Source organism: Toxotes jaculatrix, chromosome 19, assembly GCF_017976425.1.
Source record: "Toxotes jaculatrix isolate fToxJac2 chromosome 19, fToxJac2.pri, whole genome shotgun sequence".
In the NCBI taxonomy this organism is placed as follows: Eukaryota; Metazoa; Chordata; class Actinopteri; family Toxotidae; genus Toxotes; species Toxotes jaculatrix.
In genome coordinates, this window is record NC_054412.1 from 14,663,135 (window position 1) to 14,681,372 (window position 18,238).

General features: G+C 40.4%; 2 protein-coding genes across 3 annotated transcripts; both read left to right on the top strand.

Annotated features, from left to right (window-relative positions):
- Positions 1–1,553: 1,553 nt before the first annotated feature.
- On the top strand, positions 1,554–11,305 carry fermt1 (FERM domain containing kindlin 1). 2 transcript variants are annotated; one of them, XM_041065007.1, is made up of 16 exons: positions 1,554–1,717; positions 3,400–3,559; positions 4,394–4,491; positions 5,078–5,213; positions 5,358–5,495; positions 6,983–7,166; positions 7,281–7,383; positions 7,553–7,660; positions 8,403–8,534; positions 8,731–8,780; positions 9,084–9,208; positions 9,635–9,741; positions 9,900–10,124; positions 10,237–10,361; positions 10,458–10,599; positions 10,730–11,305. In XM_041065007.1, exons 2-16 carry the CDS (start codon positions 3,409–3,411, stop codon positions 10,901–10,903), a joined length of 1,998 nt encoding a protein of 665 aa, XP_040920941.1. In that variant the 5' UTR covers positions 1,554–1,717; positions 3,400–3,408; the 3' UTR covers positions 10,904–11,305. The 2 variants fall into 2 exon arrangements, with proteins under 2 accessions (XP_040920941.1, XP_040920943.1); XM_041065009.1 differs by lacking the exon at positions 1,554–1,717 and adding an exon at positions 2,959–3,288.
- A 938-nt stretch (positions 11,306–12,243) lies between these two features.
- On the top strand, positions 12,244–18,210 carry trmt6 (tRNA methyltransferase 6). Its single transcript, XM_041064481.1, has 12 exons — positions 12,244–12,536; positions 12,765–12,895; positions 13,094–13,203; positions 13,834–13,925; positions 14,023–14,106; positions 14,203–14,327; positions 14,472–14,642; positions 14,929–15,086; positions 15,237–15,322; positions 16,008–16,110; positions 16,477–16,563; positions 17,522–18,210. The coding sequence occupies exons 1-12, from the start codon at positions 12,430–12,432 to the stop codon at positions 17,681–17,683; spliced, it is 1,416 nt and encodes a 471-aa protein (XP_040920415.1). The 5' UTR covers positions 12,244–12,429; the 3' UTR covers positions 17,684–18,210.
- The last annotated feature ends 28 nt before the right edge of the window (positions 18,211–18,238 follow it).

Sequence of the window (18,238 nt, forward strand, 5' to 3'; positions counted from 1 at the left end):
ATTTTTCTGCGGTTTGACTAAGAAGTGGCAGCCCAAATGTCATGTGACTTTAACGCAGTACAAATAGTCTTTTTTAGTCTCTGTTTTAAGTCATTTGTATGTTAAACTGAGCAACATACAAGTGTTAGGTATAAAGGAATAAAAAATAAAAAAAAGTTAGGCATGGGAAGAGACTTCACTGCATTTTCAATACTTAGCACTGACTGTGCAGGAATTGATTAGTTTCTTTTGCAACTAAGTTCAAAATACAGACATTTGTTGTAACTAAGTCTTCAACTTCAAGCTGTGCTCAAGCTGCTCAAATACCCCCTGGGGATGTAATCTCCTTTTTTTTATTTCATACAGGAGGGAGATGTTCCTATCAAATGGAAGAAAGCATTTTGTACTAGCCAAGGCAAAAAGATACTGTTTGACCTTACCGATAGAAACCAGGGGGTGGCAGGCTTCACACACGGGCTCACCTCAGGACCAAGTTGCTGACAATAGGAGAAGTCCACATCACGCACGAACTGCTAAAGAAACACACCTACATTTTAAAATATACATAACTGGCATTAACTCACTATGGCTGGCTGGTTATCAGTAGAACACCATCTGTCCAAATAGAAAAAAAAATGCTTGCCATCAGTTTTACTGATGTGTTATTGTAGTTTCATAAACTGGCAATACTATTATGTGGAAAAGACACACTCCAGTGATTCATCTTAATTAACTCACTGGGCGGCATGTGGGCATTAAGGAAGGTGGGCTGATTCATCTGCGGTAAACCATTATTCATCATGTTCAACTTAAACTGAAGCAACACCCCGATATGCTATTTTCACATTAACTATGCATAGATTGAAAGTATCCAAACTCCGTCGCAGCAAACAGTTACTGCAGTTATCTGCTGTATGTATAATTAGATGTATTTCTTAGTATGGGTCAAACTAATAATAAATAGGATAATAATAAATATTAATGACATCACAAGGATAATTTATTTGGATATAAGGTAAACCTGTATACAGCTGTTTCCACAGACTGAGGAGTACCCCCAATAACTGCCAAACTGCCCATAGCGTGCCAAATTGGTGGACTGCCCCTTTAATGCCTGTAACTTAAACAGTTTGAATATGCATTCACAAGTTAAGTCCAGCCTGCTCTCAGTTTATTTCCCAGTGTTTAGCCAGTCCCATCCAGTCAGTGAACTAAAGATGTAGGTAGGTGCTAAGAAAAACCGCAATGATACCTCATTATAAAGTTTTTGTTTGTTTGTTGTTTTGTTTTTTGTCTCTGTTTCTGATTTTGGTTACTTCATGTTTACTACACTGAGGGCAGCCTGAAACACAAATGTTTTGCAACATATATTAGCTTAGTGCGTTGTTGCTACAACATAACGCTAATGAGCATTAAAGTATGCTAATTATAGTTACTAGCAACAGACAAGCTCTGAATGTCACACAGCTAGCTTCTCATTGTTAATATTAAATAATTTAAGTAGCAGCAGCTTCGCAGTCCGACAGAAAAATAAATTACAATATTAGACAAACGTTAGATATTATTTACCCACCGTGCTGTTAACATATTCACCTTCCTGCCCACTTCCTCCTACGTTTCCTCCTCTCTCTGTCTACCTGTCCGAGCGGGGCGTGTCTTTTATCCCCAGAGGAAGGCTCGTTCCTGGGTCACTTCACTTCACACACAAAAGCTCACCTGCAGAAAACTTTCAGCCGAGGTAAGAGCGGTTTCAGATTCTTAACTCCTGTTAAACTTACCGTTAAACTAATTTACCGTTAGTTGAATGGGGCCGTTACCCAGCTGGGTTTGATTAATGTGATTAATCAAGGGGGGGCACGTCATATGACTGGGAATGGTCCAGTTGGGGACCGTGTTATGTGTCTGTGGTAGACCGACATAGACTGAGGTTAATGTTTAATTTATTCAGCTTCACTGTAGTATTATTGTTATACTGCGACTTTGCTGACACTGTGTTCTGTGAATACTAAAACTTAACAGTGCTATTGTTTATGGCTCAGAAGAAGGGCCTGAAACTTGAGAGCGATTGCTGTTGGGTTCATTGTAATAATATTTGTTCTTTATTATAGAAGTATGCTAAAAGTATGATTTATTTTTAACAATAAGAAACATGGTGCTTTTGAACACTTGATAGATAGTGATGATAGATTTAAATTCAGAATAAAACCTTCTTATCCCAGTTCAGATTGGCTATCTTTTCATCAGTTTGAATATGGGCGCTCTTAAAAATATTGAACATTTTGTATGAAAAATGTATCTGACTTTCTGCCGTTTGTCTTTTGATGAGCCTCAAATGACACCATTGTTCCCTCCATCACCTTTTCTGTCTGTTTTGCAATATAGTGTAATATCTCTGCAGTCAGTTCATCATGCTCCAACACATCTCAACACGTATTCCTTCAGCAGATGTGCAAGCTAAAAATTCTATCTGTACCCTACAGCTGCTTAGGGAGGGAGCAGCACAAAGAGAGCAGACTGTGTTCATTAAACTTAGCCTCCCAGCAACACGGTTTTGCACAGTACACACATACAGTAGCCTACCCAGGACAAGGGAAACAGGTATTTCTGTGGATAGCCCCAGTCTAGACAAGTGCATGTGTGTGAGTTTACGTGTCTTTGTTCACCAGATTTTCAGAGTCCGGGTGTGAAATGAAGGATTGGTGCAGTGTGTGCAGATTGTTGTTTATCATGGTCTCTCCTGCACCAGATTCATGTCCCTGCTCGTCACACATTCCAGGGCTGTACCCTCCCTGCTCCTCCTCCTCCTCCTCCCCCTCCACTCTTCTCCCCTTTCTTACCTGCCTGATGTCTTTCATCCGTTCACTCTTTCTAATGATCAAAATCCAACAATCGTCACCACCAAATCTGAGCCTTTATGTGCGGAGCTGCACATCTCTGTTGTGTCTGCTGTGTGTACTGTGTGTTCTGCAGTCTCATACATCTTCAAGTCACTGTGTTCACTGATATCTTATTCAAAAATGTACCAACTGAGAGGAGTACTTCAGGGGCTGCAGTATCGTTGCAGAGGTACTGCAGAAGTAGCCGGTGAAAATCTGTTCCATTGGTGTCCGTTTACACCAGATAAACTGGGAGATCTGTGTTTGTTAACTGCTGGCAAAGTTAATTTGGACGTTCCCACAGGATGTTGAGAAACACTTAATCCACTGACTCATGTTTTCAGCCCAGATGTTTCCTAATCTTCCGAACAAAAGAGAGTGAGAAAAGAATGAGCATATTTTAGTGGAATTCCCCCACTAGAGATAGCGGCAGGTTTGTCCTTCCAATATTCTTTGTAGTGTCCCCCTGCAATGGTGATATCTAAACTAAACTTAGGAGCATCCTGTCTGCAATCTATGCACTGTCTCTCCTCTGTCTTTTCAGAACAGGGCGATGATCACAGCAGCAGAGTATGGAGATACATCTTGGGAGCTGTCGGTGCAGGTGGATCAAAAAGAAGGAGATGAGTCCATGAAATTTAAGATGAGGGTGAAGGGAGACTTGCACATTGGAGGCCTCATGCTTAAGTTGGTGGAGAAGATCAGTAAGTGTCTTTTATGGGTGGAAAACACGTAGCACATTCTGCAATGTGTTCATCTAATCGTCTAATGTATGCATCTAATTTAAATACCCTTGAAAAAGGCACCGACTTTGTGGCTGACTATACTGTATGAATGTGTAACAACACAACAGAGAGACATGAGAGTAGGCATATTTCAGTTGCTTCTGTAAATGAGGAATTAAATTCTCTTTAAGAAAGACAGCACTGGTTTGATTACCTGGTAGAAATCTTAGCTCCAACTTACTTAGTATGAAGCACATGGCTTCGAGTCCCCCCGGTGCCACTACAGATCTGTTAGTCAGGCCACACCCTTGTTTGCCCTGCATTTTTGCACACTGCAGTGCCATTGTTTTGCCACAGCGCACTGGTTTGTGTAGCTGCAGGGGCCAAAGTTCAGCCAGGATCTGATCAGATATCTCTTATGTAGTTCTCCAGAAACACGGAGGAGCTAATATAATCTGAAGGCAGCTCTGATAAGGTGGTTTAAAGAGCATGAGACATAATAGATGACTGAGTAGCTTGTCATCAACGGACAAGCACCATAACATGAGGTCAGGTAGACTCATAAAACCACACTTTTGTCATGCTCAGCCACCTACACAACAGCAGGCACAGGAAGTGTTTGTCTTGGTAGCAGCAGTAGTGGTTGTTGAAATATTTTAGCTACACAAACCAGAGCTCCTCTTCAAGAGCCTTTAAACGTGACATATAAATGTATGCAATAACTTTTGGTGTGAACTGCCCTTTAAACTTGAAATATGACAGTTAAATGGAAGTGATAATGGCACCAATATGTTTTATTGAATATGTGTGCAGAGGCTCCTCAGGACTGGTCAGACCATGCCTTGTGGTGGGAACAGAGGAAATGCTGGCTGCTGAAGACTCACTGGACATTGGACAAGTATGGAGTTCAGGTAATATCTATATGATAAAGTTATATAATTTCACTACTTTACTTAAAAAAAAACAATTCAAAATTTCCCTAGAAATGCATTTCTATATGAATGCCTATGGCACAGTAAAATATTCCATTCAGTTCAAGCTCCTTAAGGCAAGGAGAGCCATCATCATCACCATGTTTATATTCTGAAATAAAATCAGAGCTTTATCCTAACAAACTACCAACAAATTTTATTAACCTCCTCAGCGCAGCCTTGAACCATTTTGGGGTCTATAACTCAAACCAAGTACAGCCGAGTATAGGTCTAGCCCAAAGAAGCATAGAACTGTAGTGAAGATTTACAAATGTTTACAAATGTGAATGCAATGCATATTTTATTTATATTTGAGGTCCCCTTCAAAAATAAGCTTACAGCCTATTTTAGGTGTCCATTGCCTACACTGCATGTGCAAACATGGTTTTAGATATTAAAGGAATTCCAGATTGATACCAAATATGTAAAAAGCAAACATAAAGGGACAGGGGAAGTTTCAACCAGCCCAGCCAAGTTTACAAGATCCCCAGATCAGCACATAATTTAAAATGATTTTGCTACACAGGCCGATGCTTTCCTGCGCTACACACCCCAGCACAAATCCCTGTTGCTGCAGCTTCCGAATATGAAAACCATCAAAATGACTGTCAGCTTCTCCAGCATGGTCTTCAAGGCAGTGGCAGAGATCTGTCGAATACTCAGTGAGTTTCTCTGTCTTTCTGAGTTTTTTTTTTTTTTTTTGTGGTTTAGTGTGAAACGGCCTTGTTTGATCTAAAATTAAGATTCACCTTCCTGTCATATCCTTACTAATCCCCTCACACCTTCTCCTTTTCACACCATTTCAGACATCAGGAGATCAGAGGAACTGTCCCTGCTGAAGCCTCCAGATGATCCATCCAAGAAGAAGAAGAAGAAAGACAAGAACGCGCCACAAGATGACTTGTGGGACGTCGATTTAGTTGGTGGGGGACCAGGAGGCACAGGTACTGTCAAACCCAGAGCTGTTTCTTCACAAGGCTAAAAAAAAGTTTCACAGCACAGAACATCCTCATCTTGTTTCAAAAGCAATCTACAGCATCTCTGAAAAGATTCAGACTAATACAGATGGAGCACATCCTGATTATATATTGATGTCATAAAAAATAAATGGAAATGAACAGTTTCCATTTTTAAGTTATTTAGCATGTTTTATGTCATTGTGTCATATTGTAGGGCTTCACGGTTGATTATAATCATGATCATACATTGGGCTGGTTTGGGCCCCTTGGGAGGAGTGCAGAGCTAGTGCGAGGGGGTCACACATGACAAGAAGGGGACATTTGTAGTGAAACTGAAGATGAATAGATGTTGTTAAAGGAAACATTGTGACCTGTAAAACACAGGTGTAACTAGTAACATAATCAGCTGCTGGAACAGAGCAGTCGTTAATACGATTAATTCCACCTGTGCTTTTCAGATCAAAAGTCTGCTGTGAAAAAAAAGAGCTCTCTGAATCTGATTCATTTTGGAAAGATTAAGGAGATAAGAATGGTTTCTGATGCTAGCATGGCTGTCAAGATTCAGGTTTACACATTTTATTTCTTTTGTTCAGTTTCCAAAGTGGGGCATGACAGAAAACAATTTTTTGGCTTAACAACATAACTTTAGATGATGATGATAAATTTAGATGATGATAAATTTGTAAATGACAAATTGTAATAATGATGTGTTTCAGTACATTAGTGCTTAATGTTTCCTTCCAAGTGTTGGCTCATTTTTGATTTGATTGTCACACCAAGACCAGTTAAAGACTGTGGTCTGCTGGGCTGGGCTATGGGATAACTTACTGGTTGAACATCTAGCTAAACATCATTGGTTGTTATAGTTAGTCTCAGTTTAATTACATGGGAATTGGACAGTTAGACTGACTCAATTTAGTCAGCCAGAGATTCATAATGTCTGAAATATGATAAATTCAGATTATTATCCAGGCATAGAGGGGATAGCATCTTTAATTCTATGAGTTAGCTGAGATCTGCCAGGCCACAGTTTTCATCACTGAGATCTGAAAGAATTTTTCAGTTGGCTGCCATGTTCTTCAGTTTTTCTGCTTCAGGAACACCCACTCTCTCTCGCTCTTACACTGAATATCCAGTTCAGACTCTACACCAACCTAAAAGTCTCTCTAATTAAGACCATAAATCTCTGCCGCCTTTAATGTTGACCCAGTTATTAGCTTTCAAGTTTCATCATGCTTTTATTTTGTTTTTCCCAACCCTTCTGTCCAACTTTTATTCCAACTGTTGCTTCTTCTTTGAAAAGTTTCCTTTAGTTTCAGAAGTTCTTTTGAATCACTTCCTATGCAATATGACAGGTATTTGATCAGGACTTAAAATGCAAATTCCCAGCAATTCCTTAAAATCCACTAAAAATTCCTTTCAACTTTATGGTAAACCCTGCAGTAATTGTTAATCTTTTACTTTCCCCAAAGGCGGCATGTACAGTAAGACCATGACAGCAACCTATGACCCAGAGAACGGGATGCCAGTGTCTGCTACCAGCCTTTGGTTTGGAGAAAACCCTCTTGCTGACTCTCAGCCAAACCTGCCTGCGGCTGAGCTGGCCAAGATGTACCAGCCGCTCTCACTAGTGGACAAAGCGACCAACAATGCAGGGTAGAAAGCATAACCTTTCAGGGATACCGTTTATTCAGCACTGGTGGTGTTACACAGTTTGGATGATATTTCTTTCCACTGCTCATGCTTGTGTTTTGTTGCTGTAATTGACAGGTGGCTGGACTCGTCTCGTTCCCTGATGGAGCAAGATATTCAAGAAGAAGACAAGCTGTTGCTTCGCTTTAAGTACAACGTCTTCTTTGACCTCAATCCCAAAGTAAGAGACCCAGACTTTATCCTTTGGAAAGAAACCGCCCTGAAATAACAGCAGGGCAGACTTGGTTTGAAGTTCTTGAGCTAAACTAGAGTGTGTGTGTGTGTGTGTGTGTGTGTGTGTGTGTGTGCCCTTGTTTTTTTTTTTGTTTTTTTTGTTTTTTTTGTTTTAGTATGATGCTGTCAGGATAACCCAGCTGTATGAACAGGCTCGCTGGTCCATCCTGCTGGAGGAGATAGACTGCACTGAGGAGGAAATGCTGATGTTCGCTTCACTACAGGTGAACATTATCCCATCACAGCTGTGAAAGTGATATAAGGTGCTGTATGTATGTACAGTAAAACTGAGACAGCAGGTTAGATATGTGATATGGTGGCTTGTAATCATGAGCCACAATTTTCCAGAGGCACATTAATGTGTACTAAATTATCTTTAAGTATATACAGTTTGTATCCTGTTGCTCAGAATATTATCTGTCTGGGAGAGAAGGTCTGGCGTCTAAATCTGAGCGGGGAATTATCAGGATATGAGGAAACTCCCACTTGAGAGGGAAGATGAGAGGAAGAGGCAAAGAGAGAGGTTTAGGAAGAGAGACTGAGTAGCAGAGAAAAGCAGTATGGCAAGAATTAGGTCTCCACATCAGACAAATTTGCTCTTAAGAACTAATGACTGCCATGATAACTTTAAAGTTTTAGCTGTGACATTCTCTGAGTCTAAATCTCAGCCCAGAATAACAGCTCAGCTGTTATTTTGCAACTGTTGGGACAGTGATTCAGAAATCACGGTGATTCAAAAGGAGATCAGCGTTGCACTCACCTACTCACTGATGCAGTGGCTGGCTCAGAGGGCTGTGCTCAAACCTCCCTCTGACTCATGTCAGCCTTGCATAACCTCTTAAGTCATGTCGGGGAACTTCATAATGACTTATGCTTGTTCCCCAAAAACTAAATGTTTAATCAGTGCAATTAGGAAATGAAGCCGAGGCTTCTCTAATCAGGAGTAAAAGCTTTCTTTCTTTTCAGTATCACATTTGTAAACTGACCATGTCAAGTGAACCGCTGGACCACTCCAATGAGCCAGAAATAGATGAAGTCGAGGCCGCCCTGTCCAACCTGGAGGTGACACTTGAAGGCGGACACACAGACAGAATTCTGGTAAACATTTTTTTTTAGACGGTACCACACTGGAGTGAATATTAACTGTAATTTTCAGGTTTTCTGGTCTGTTACAGTAGAACACCTGTTTTTAAGCTGAAGTGCATAGGTAGGCCTCTGATGATTGCATGTCTTAACATGGTGATGTAACGAGAAGACACCAGGATAATTGACTGTTGTTTGTCCTGCCCCCCAGGAAGACATTACAGACATTCCAGAGCTGGCAGAGCCCCTCCGGCTTTTTAGGTAAACCCACCTTTATACACATACAGATACAGTATGTATTATATGAAGGCGGTAAAATGGAAGTAAAATCTCAAATATCTTTCTCTGATACTTTTCTCTGTTCTTTGAATCTTCTCCTGGCTTATAACCTTAAATCAGCCTAATTTAGTGGCTTAAAAGTTAAGAAGGAGTCATGAGACAGTTAATTGGATGGAGTTAAATATTCTCTATAGAAATGTATAAGGTGTATTCGTGTTTCTGATTTTTGTTTTTATCATATGATGCCATTCAGGCCATCTGATCTCTGTTTCTGTCTTAAACCAGGCCCAAAAGGCTGACGCTGCGGCCATACAAAGAGTACTTTTTTGTATTCAAGGACACCACCATTTCCTACTACAAGAACAAGGAGGCTGCCAGTGGAGAACCCATAGAGCAGTTTCACCTCCGAGGTCAGTGAAAAGGGCTGATATGGAGACTAATAATAACCCTCAATTTAAATGTTCCCATTGTTTATAGTTATGTCTTAGTGCATTCAAATGTTCTCATTTCCTTATATCAGATATAGTTATATGAAAGTCCTGTTTCAGTTAAGAGCTGCATATAAGTAGATGTAACATCATAAATGTTGATTATTTTAGATTAATTATTTTATCCTGGTGTTGGTTATAGAATATAGCACTAAATGTTAATTACTGTAGTCAAAACCAGTAAAATTCTGTATTTTTTTCCCCTTTGAATCACCACAGTAGCTGCAGTTTTATTAATATTACTGTTGTTATTATTATTGTTATTATTGTTACTATTGCGTTAGCAAATCTTCTGTATTTTGCTGCTCTGCTTCAGTAGCTAAAGTCCTTGCAACTTTCATTTTACAGGCTGTGAGGTAGTTCCTGACGTCAATGTCACAGACAAGAAGTTTGGCATCAAGCTCCTGCTCCCAGTCGCTGATGGGATGAACGAGGTGTACATCCGATGTGACAGTGTAAGGTCCAGCTCATCATCCACATACTCATGAGCAATTTTTTTTTTTTTTTTTGCTGTGATAACCAGCATTACTGCCTCTTTTTAAAATCCCTCCAGAGTGTGTATGCATAAACAAATATGAAGCTCATTTTGCAACTGCTGCACTGTCTGCTGCAGGAATCGCAGTACGCCAAGTGGAAAGCTGCATGCATCCTCGCCTCAAAGGGCAAGACAATGGCCTACAGCTCCTACAAGTCAGAAGTGAAGAAGATCCAGTCCTTTTTGCAAATGAAGAGCCTGGCGCCCCCTCCTGGTCAGGCAGCTCCCGACCTTGACACCATGGAGATGAATGCTGAATGTTTTGTTTCCCCACGCTACGCCAAGAAACACAAGACCAAACAGGTTTGTTTGAGGGCTACGTGCAAGATACATGACTTTGCCAACAGCCATCAGCGTTGCATCACTGCTATAATTAAATATATTTGCTAAATCTGCCTCTTGTGATTGTTTCAAGCTGACAGCACGTATCCTGGAGGCCCATCAGAACATAGCACGGCTGTCCCTTATGGAGGCCAAGATGCGCTTTATCCAGGCCTGGCAGTCACTTCCAGAGTTTGGTATCAACTACTACATTGTCAGGTACAGTGCATACATATTTATGTATGATGTAAATACACATCTGGTACATTTACATTTTATTTATGAATGATAATTTGAGAGGTTATCCTGTGTCAGATTCAAAGGTGGTAAGAAGGATGAGATCCTGGGGATCTCGTACAATCGTCTGATTCGTATTGACATGTCCTCTGGCCTTCCCGTCACCACATGGAGGTTTGCCAACATGAAGCAGTGGAATGTCAACTGGGAGATAAGACAGGTGGGGGGATTATTGTGCCATATATAATGATTTCATCTGTCTCTACATTTAAGGAATCCATTTTTGGGGGCATTGCATGCAGACAGCAAAGCTTCGGAGACTTGAATCTTTAATCTGTATGTAATTCCAGGTAACCATAGAGTTTGACCAGAACGTGATAATAGCCTTCTGCTGTTTGAGCTGTGACTGCAAGGTGGTCCATGAGTTCATTGGCGGTTACATCTTCCTGTCCACACGAGCTAAAGACCAGAATGAGACGCTGGATGAAGAACTATTCCATAAACTTACTGGAGGCCAGGAATGAGATAAGATACAGGACTGAGCTTCTTCAAGTGCATCTTTTGTTTATTTACATACATGTTACAATGTGAAAGTTCAATGTTGCAGTGGAAACCCCAACCACTGAGCAAATCACTGCCAGAGGAAATCTAATACTGTATCACAGTAAGAGAAATGATAGATTTTCACTCACAGAACCTCATTTTTTGTCATGATATATCCTTCTGTAAACAGTTATAACAATGTACCCTGCACTAGAAAAATAATGGTGTTGATGTAAATATGTAGTGAAGATTTGTCTTTCTCTCACCGTTTGGATGAACTTCTTTTTTTAAGAATTAAGCTTTTTTTTAAGGTGAAGAGACGTCCTCATTTCAAACAGATACAATGTTTGTATAAAATTATTAAAGGGTGTTTTTATATGTCACTGCTTGTTTTGCATTTGTTCATTTGCTGAAACACAAACTGAACCTAGTTTTTACATTGAAGGTTAACAGATAACAGTACATGTTCAGGTTCACATTAATGTGACTTTCTTGTGACTTTATATGTCTCCTAGCTTACATCAGTTATTTCAGTTTGACCAAATCCTGTTATTTCTTGTGCTGTGTAGGATGCTTTCTTTTGCTCTTTCAGCTGCCTCACAGCTACACTGCTGTACACTAGTGGTGGGCAGGTGGAGTTGGCACACCGTTTAAAAGCAGTTATAAAACACCAAATTGTGGCCCCATGGTGGGAAACGAAACACACCCACCCAGGCTGGGTGATGACGTGGTCACACATCTGCTGGTCACTTAACAGTTTTTGGGTGCACAAAAATCCAACAGTGTCAGTGCCTATGTTGATAGATAGGGTATTGAGTGTTTTCTTCTATTTAAAGTCCAGCTTGAATTCAATATAGTGTTCAGGAATTTATCAGACAGTCAGAAAATAAATATTCTCCACTTGAAAAACTGTCCATCATTAATTAAGTAGAACACTCTACATCTCCTCCCTAGGACTGGGCCAATACAGGTGCTGTGTGTTGCTGGTCACTTTACAAACTAAATACTAAATAAAGCATCAGCCATATACCTCCTTCAATTTGTATGCAAGCTACAGTGACATGTTGATATGTGCATCATATAACAAGGTGAACCATGGCTAAAAAAAAAATTAGTAGTATAAGTATTTTTAGCGCCCCCTCCCTCTCGCAGGTAGATCTGAACAAAGTCTATGTTTATCGATGAGTCTGAAATGTACATATTTGGCCTAAGTCATCGTACTTCGCTTCTATTGGCCAATAAACTCAGCGACGCAAATCTAGCGAATCACAGACGACTACGTTGAAGCACGCCCCCCACATCTAGGGTCTGCAATCGTTTAGCCGCACTGAGAAGCTACGGAAATGAAAGCTAACACGTGGAAATAGTACTTTATCGTGTTTTGCTTTCTCTTCAGGTCATTGTAGTGCTCTCTTGAACCGTGCCTTGTCAACGGAGACCCTGTATTATTAGCTGAAGGCGACGTTTACCCCGCAGCTTACTAGTGAGCTGGTTTACCTGTCTTAGCATGGCGGACAACGTAGACGATGATTCTCAGTACAGAATTAAAGAGGGTGACTACGTTGTGTTGAAACGAGGAGATATCTTCAAAGCTATGCAAATTCAGCCGAGGAAGTAAGTCAGAAACTGTTGAATATACGCTTTATATATAACCAAACATAAGCGCCAATTTGTTGTCATTTATTAAAATTTCTTTAGAAGCACAGACTGAGCCATAGCTAAACCATAACTGACATATCAGTAGAAATAGATTATTACCTGTATCTAGAATTTAATTGTTAATTTCAAGGGATGCTGGACTGAGACATTGCACAAATTTTTTTTTGTCTGCTTCACTCACAGGAAGGTGATTTTTGAGAAACAGTGGTTCCACTTGGATAATGCAGTGGGTCATCTGTACAGCACCACATTTGAGATTGTGTCCGGAGGGACCCTGCAGCCACAGACGCTCAAGGACCCAGAGAGCTCCAATGGTGTGTAACCTGCTGTTTAATACCACACAGCAGTCACCTTTGTCTTTGAGTTATACATTCGGCTTATTGTATGCCTCCAGTGGCATTTTTATTTTTGATAAACCTGTTGTTTCCAGCTTATAATAATGAATGCTTTAAAACACCATCAACAAACTGTTACTCTTTCATTATCTCTGACTAATATCTTGTTTTTCCCAGATGCAAAGGAGGCAGGCACAGACAACAGAAACATAGTAGATGATGGAAAATCACAGAAACTGACCAGGGATGACATTGAGACACTGAAAGAGAAAGGTCTGAAGGATCAGGTACATCAGTAACCTCAAAATTACATACATAAATGGAGCGCATCACAGTTCTGGCAGGTGTTGGGTCTGTTTAATAAAGAATAAAGCCGGTAATATTCCCTGTTCTTTTATTATTGTAAAATTCCACAAAAGGACCAAAACCAATAATGAATAGATCCCACACAGATATTAAAAAAAAAACCTCTAAAAATACCAAAACGAACCAGACTGTTACACTCGGTGTCATGTTCCTTTGTTACAGTGACCAGGGACACTGTAGTTTTGAGTTAATTTTAGTCAATCCACATACACAGTACTGGTGCTAATAATACTCTCCTTTATCAAATGTGTCTTAATCTGCAGCTGAAAATATTCCCCAGCAAATACATAGTTTAGTTCTGTTTGAGTAATTTTTCCTAAAACCTAAAATTTTGCTGTTTCAGGTAAATACTTTTTCAACATGAAGTTAGATATTTGTGAACTATTGCGTTTACATCTCACAGTAATGCCACAGGCAGGGCAGCAAAGTGGCAAAGTATCGACGATACATTTTTGTTTTTTGTCTTGTCATGGGACTTTTATCTTTTAAATTATTTGACAAAATGATAAAGTGTGACAGAGGAGGTGACAGCATGTGTATGTGCTCCACAGGAAATCATTCAGCAGCTTATAGAGAACAGCTCCACATTCAGAGATAAGACTAAATATGCCCAGGATAAGTACATCAAGAAGAAAAAGAAGAAGTGAGTCACGTCCAAATATACAACCACAATCTGTTACCAACTGTAGATAAGTGCTGTAATTAGTGTTATCAGTCGTTCCCATCTTGTGCTTTTCCAGGTATGGAAATACTGTGACGATTCTGAAGCCGTCTTGTCGCATCCTGGCGATGATGTACCACGGCCGGGAACCGGGGAAGATCTGGTGAGTCAGCACATGCAATAATAAAATGTGTGAGCCTTGTCTTTTAATGAGTGGACGGATCTGATTGTATGATGTGTACGTTTTTGTGTAACGCAGCCACCTGCGGTATGACACGCTTGCCCAGATGTTGACTCTGGCAAACATCCACGCTGGTAGCAAAGTTTTGGTGTTTGAGACCTGCGCTGGCCTCGTGCTGGGAGCCGTCATGGAAAGAATGGGGGGTAAGTTAGTCCTGTTCTCTCCTGCTTTCGTCTAGTTGACTAAAATAATTTTTCTGTACAAAATAATATATTTTGTTCTGTACTTCCAAACAAACTCTTTTCTTTGCCCTCTGCATAATTACCCTCTCTTTCCTCCTCATTCAGGATACGGCTCAGTGATCCAAATGTACCCAGGAGGTGGGCCTGTTCGAGCGGGTGTGGAGAGCTTTGGCTTCGCTGCACATTTTCACGATATGCTGCATGAGTTTCCCATCTGCCATGTCAACGCTCTGCTGGCAGGCACTCTGGACACCACTGCCAAAGACCCAAGTGCTGGTAGGACCTGCCTTTTTTTTAAAAATCTCTCCAAGATGTTTATAGCCTTGTTATTTTTATATTAACTAGAAGAGCTACACGCTATTGCTGAAATGCCAAAGAAGATCAAACATTTCCTGCTTACAACTGAACAGATGCTTTGACACTTATAAACCACAACATAGGCTAAGATTAAGCAGCTAATTCACGAAATAAAACAGTAAGGGATATTCAGAAAAATGAAAATGAGACGTTCATCGTGATATGTATTTATTCTGTGATCCTTTAACCTCTTCCGAAACTTCAGATGAAAAGCAGTCAAACATGACTGCAGAGGAGGAGCAAAACCAGCCTGAGGCTGAACAGCAGGGCAGTCCAGAGGAGCAGAGCATGGAGACCAACACTGGCAATGACACTGACCAGGACCAGGAGAAAAAAGAGAAAGAAAAACGCAAAGAAGCCAAAGTATGTCCAGTATTTGGACATTACAAAGGCACTGTTATATACTACTACTACTGCAGACAGTACAAAAATAATGAAATGTCAAAACTGTTTCTGCAGGAGGAAGAGTCAGTGCCCTGACTTTATATTTCTTTTTCTTTCTTTTTTTTTAAGGCTCAGGAAAAAAAAGTGAAGCTGGAGGAGAAACGAAAGAAACTGGCAGCTGCTGCCTCCCTGCTGGAAGGCAGAAATGCCGACGGGTTGGTGTCAGATTTATTTTTTTTTGCCTGTTCCCCTGCACTTCTCAGCATCAGTTTCCTCTTTCTCTTTCTCTTCCACCTCTGTTTTACCAGTTCTTGATTGCACCACGTTGTCAACAGCAGTAATTAAAATAGATCGACGGGGATGAAAAATGGATCAATAATAATTAAAGTACTGTTAAGCATGTCCATAAAAGCCATTATAAAAAATTTGCCATCCTCTGAGCTCATGCACAGTGAACACACGGTGCCCTTGCGAGGTGAACAAAGTGATTACGTTGCAGTTTCCTGTTATATGAAATGAAGAATTTGCTTTATAGCCTGTTTGTGATTGATGGATGAAGTGTTGTGAGGCCGACATCCGAGCCAGAGGAACAAGTATTGATCCGGTTAGCCTATTGACTCACCGCTCCTCTACATCATAGCAGCTATATCATAAATACCACAACAGAGCACTATTTTCCAGACTCTCCTAAATCAGCCTATTTTACTGACTCTCATCCAGCTGTATATAATATGAAGTGAACGTCTATAATAGGAAGGTTCTAAATCCTTCGTTTTCCAGTACTAAGTCTCACATCACTGATTGCTAAATTACAATATTGCCTACCTGCACATTTCCAATAACAAAGTGTGTTTCCTATCCGAGAGGTTTGCTTGATCATCTGTTTGTTTCTAATTGCAGGTTGGTTATAGCCAGTCGGTTTCACCCGTGTCCTGTCCTAATGGGCCTGCTCAAATTCCTCTCCCCCTCCAGGCCTTTTGTAGTCTATTCCCAATACAAAGAGGTAAGATCATGATGACTAGTGGCACCTACTGGAACCACACAACACCACTGATGTCCCATTGCTGTGATAATTCACTATCTTAGAAGAATCTCTCATTAGCTGACTCTGCACTGTTTTGTTTTGTTTTGTTTTTTTTATTGCTTAGAGATCCAGTGGGAACTATCCTTATTTCATTACTGCAGCGGACATCCCTGTCACTGCCAAGGAGTTACAATACCTATCATGTTCCTGCACTTATTACCTCTGTTGTGCTTATGTTGCTAAAACGCTCACTGTGTGTGTGTGTGTGTTGTGTGTGTGTGTGTGGACTCCTTGGCTCTGCAGTCCTCCTCATGATTTTCATCTCTTCCCCCTCCATCTCTGCAGCCTCTTATCGAGTGCTACACAAAGCTCAAGGAACATGGCGGTACAGTCAACCTCAGGCTCACAGACACCTGGCTCAGGCATTATCAGGTAAGCTTATAGTTGGGGGGGCGCGGGGTTTGGTCTTGTTTTGTTTTTTGTCTTTGTTTTTATTTATTTATTATTTTTGTTAATTTTGTCAAATTTGTTCTATTCAGTATTTTTTATATTAACAATGAATCATATCAGTCAGAAGGACACTACCAGGGCTCTGAATAGATGTTAATGTTGCTCTGTGTCAGCTTGATGTGTAAATAAGCAAATGTTTGCCAACCATGTTGTGTTTATAAGGTGTTGTGCTGTGGACAAAACATCAATGAATGTAGCTCTGATGCTAAGTAGTGATTAGCATTAATCCTGTACTTGTTCAGTGTATTTTGCAAATTAAGTCTAGAGTTATAAATAACATTGATTTACATTAGCAATTAATGTGTCAGTTTTTGATTTAGTAGTTGATCGATGAAATGTCTGTGATGATTTCCTGCAGCCTTTGGTGACGTTATCAAATTGGTTGTTGCATCCAACCAGTATTCACTTTGCCATGACATAAAATATGCAAAAGCAGCCAGTTGTCACATTTGATTAGGTTAAACTACCTAATATTTATATCACTTTTTTTTTTGCTTTATTTATTGTGGACTACCAGAACTGTCAGGTGATTTTATCATCTACTACTAGAAAAAGAAAATCATTGTTGCAGTCATTTCTCTATCGATTCAGCAGTTACACCTCCTGCCACGTTTCAGTCAGTGAAATGAAGGCAGATATTCTGCATTTGGCAGCATCGATTCTTTACAGTAAGGTACTTGTCACTGCCCCTAATCTGTTATTACAGAGACTCTCCAGCTCTTTATTTATTTTTTTTGGTCCTCCTTTCAGATTATATAGTAAGTAGCAACTGGATGAAAACAGTGTGTTTGCTTTTCCCCTCAGGACCACAGTGTTATTTCCCCCGGCCCTTCCTGTAGAATTAATGTCTCCTGACCGTATTCGTGTGTCGTGTCCTTAGGTGTTGCCTAACAGGACTCATCCTCTGCTACTGATGAGTGGGGGCGGAGGCTACCTCCTCTCAGGGACAACTGTTGCCACGGAGCGCTCCAAACCTGCGGGCTCCCAGCGAGCTGAGGAACCAGCACCAAAGAGACTGAAGCTGACAGACACCGAGGGATAAACAGAGACAGAGGCATCAGATCTTTTAAGGGCACATTTCTAAAGTCCTATAGGGATTTTCCTCCAGCACTGACTTCCCTTTCTGCTGAACTGATTTGACACATCTGGAATAAAGGAGGCAGAGTGTCTGGTTTACATTCATCAGACCACTTTCCTCCCATGTTGTGTATTCAAATCAGTGCAGATGAAGGCGTAATGCTGAGGAGTGAACTGTACGCCAGTTCAGGCTCTCTGAGATCAGTGTATGTGTTATGTAAGGAACTGCTGAAATAATCTTTTGTGTGTGGAGAGTAAAGTGACAAGTGTGCGTTTCATGCCTCAAGACCAGGTGTAAAAACACTTTTTTCCAGTTAATGCTCTCCAGCTTCTAGGCTATAACTGTGTTTTTGTTTTTTAAAAAAATTTGTTATCCCTGCAGAAAGTGCCATTTGTTATATGATCCAGTTGCTTATGAAGCTACACTGTGGGCTACATCTGTATCTTCACAGAATTAAAAAAAAGCAGTACTAAACAGCCTGATGTGTGAATGCTTTTTTTTTTTGCCAGTAAGAAATCA

What these genes read in the sequence shown, in the direction of transcription:
- fermt1 (XM_041065007.1), top strand. Translation starts at nt 3,409, where the DNA reads ATGATCACAGCAGCAGAGTATGGAGATACATCTTGGGAGCTGTCGGTG. An exon ending in AGAGATCTGTCGAATACTCA is followed by an intron (nt 5,214 to 5,357) that starts GTGAGTTTCTCT and finishes ACACCATTTCAG; the next exon opens with ACATCAGGAGATCAGAGGAA. An exon ending in GACACACAGACAGAATTCTG is followed by an intron (nt 8,535 to 8,730) that starts GTAAACATTTTT and finishes CCTGCCCCCCAG; the next exon opens with GAAGACATTACAGACATTCC.
- trmt6 (XM_041064481.1), top strand. Translation starts at nt 12,430, where the DNA reads ATGGCGGACAACGTAGACGATGATTCTCAGTACAGAATTAAAGAGGGT. An exon ending in GGACCCAGAGAGCTCCAATG is followed by an intron (nt 12,896 to 13,093) that starts GTGTGTAACCTG and finishes TGTTTTTCCCAG; the next exon opens with ATGCAAAGGAGGCAGGCACA. An exon ending in GAAGGCAGAAATGCCGACGG is followed by an intron (nt 15,323 to 16,007) that starts GTTGGTGTCAGA and finishes TTCTAATTGCAG; the next exon opens with GTTGGTTATAGCCAGTCGGT.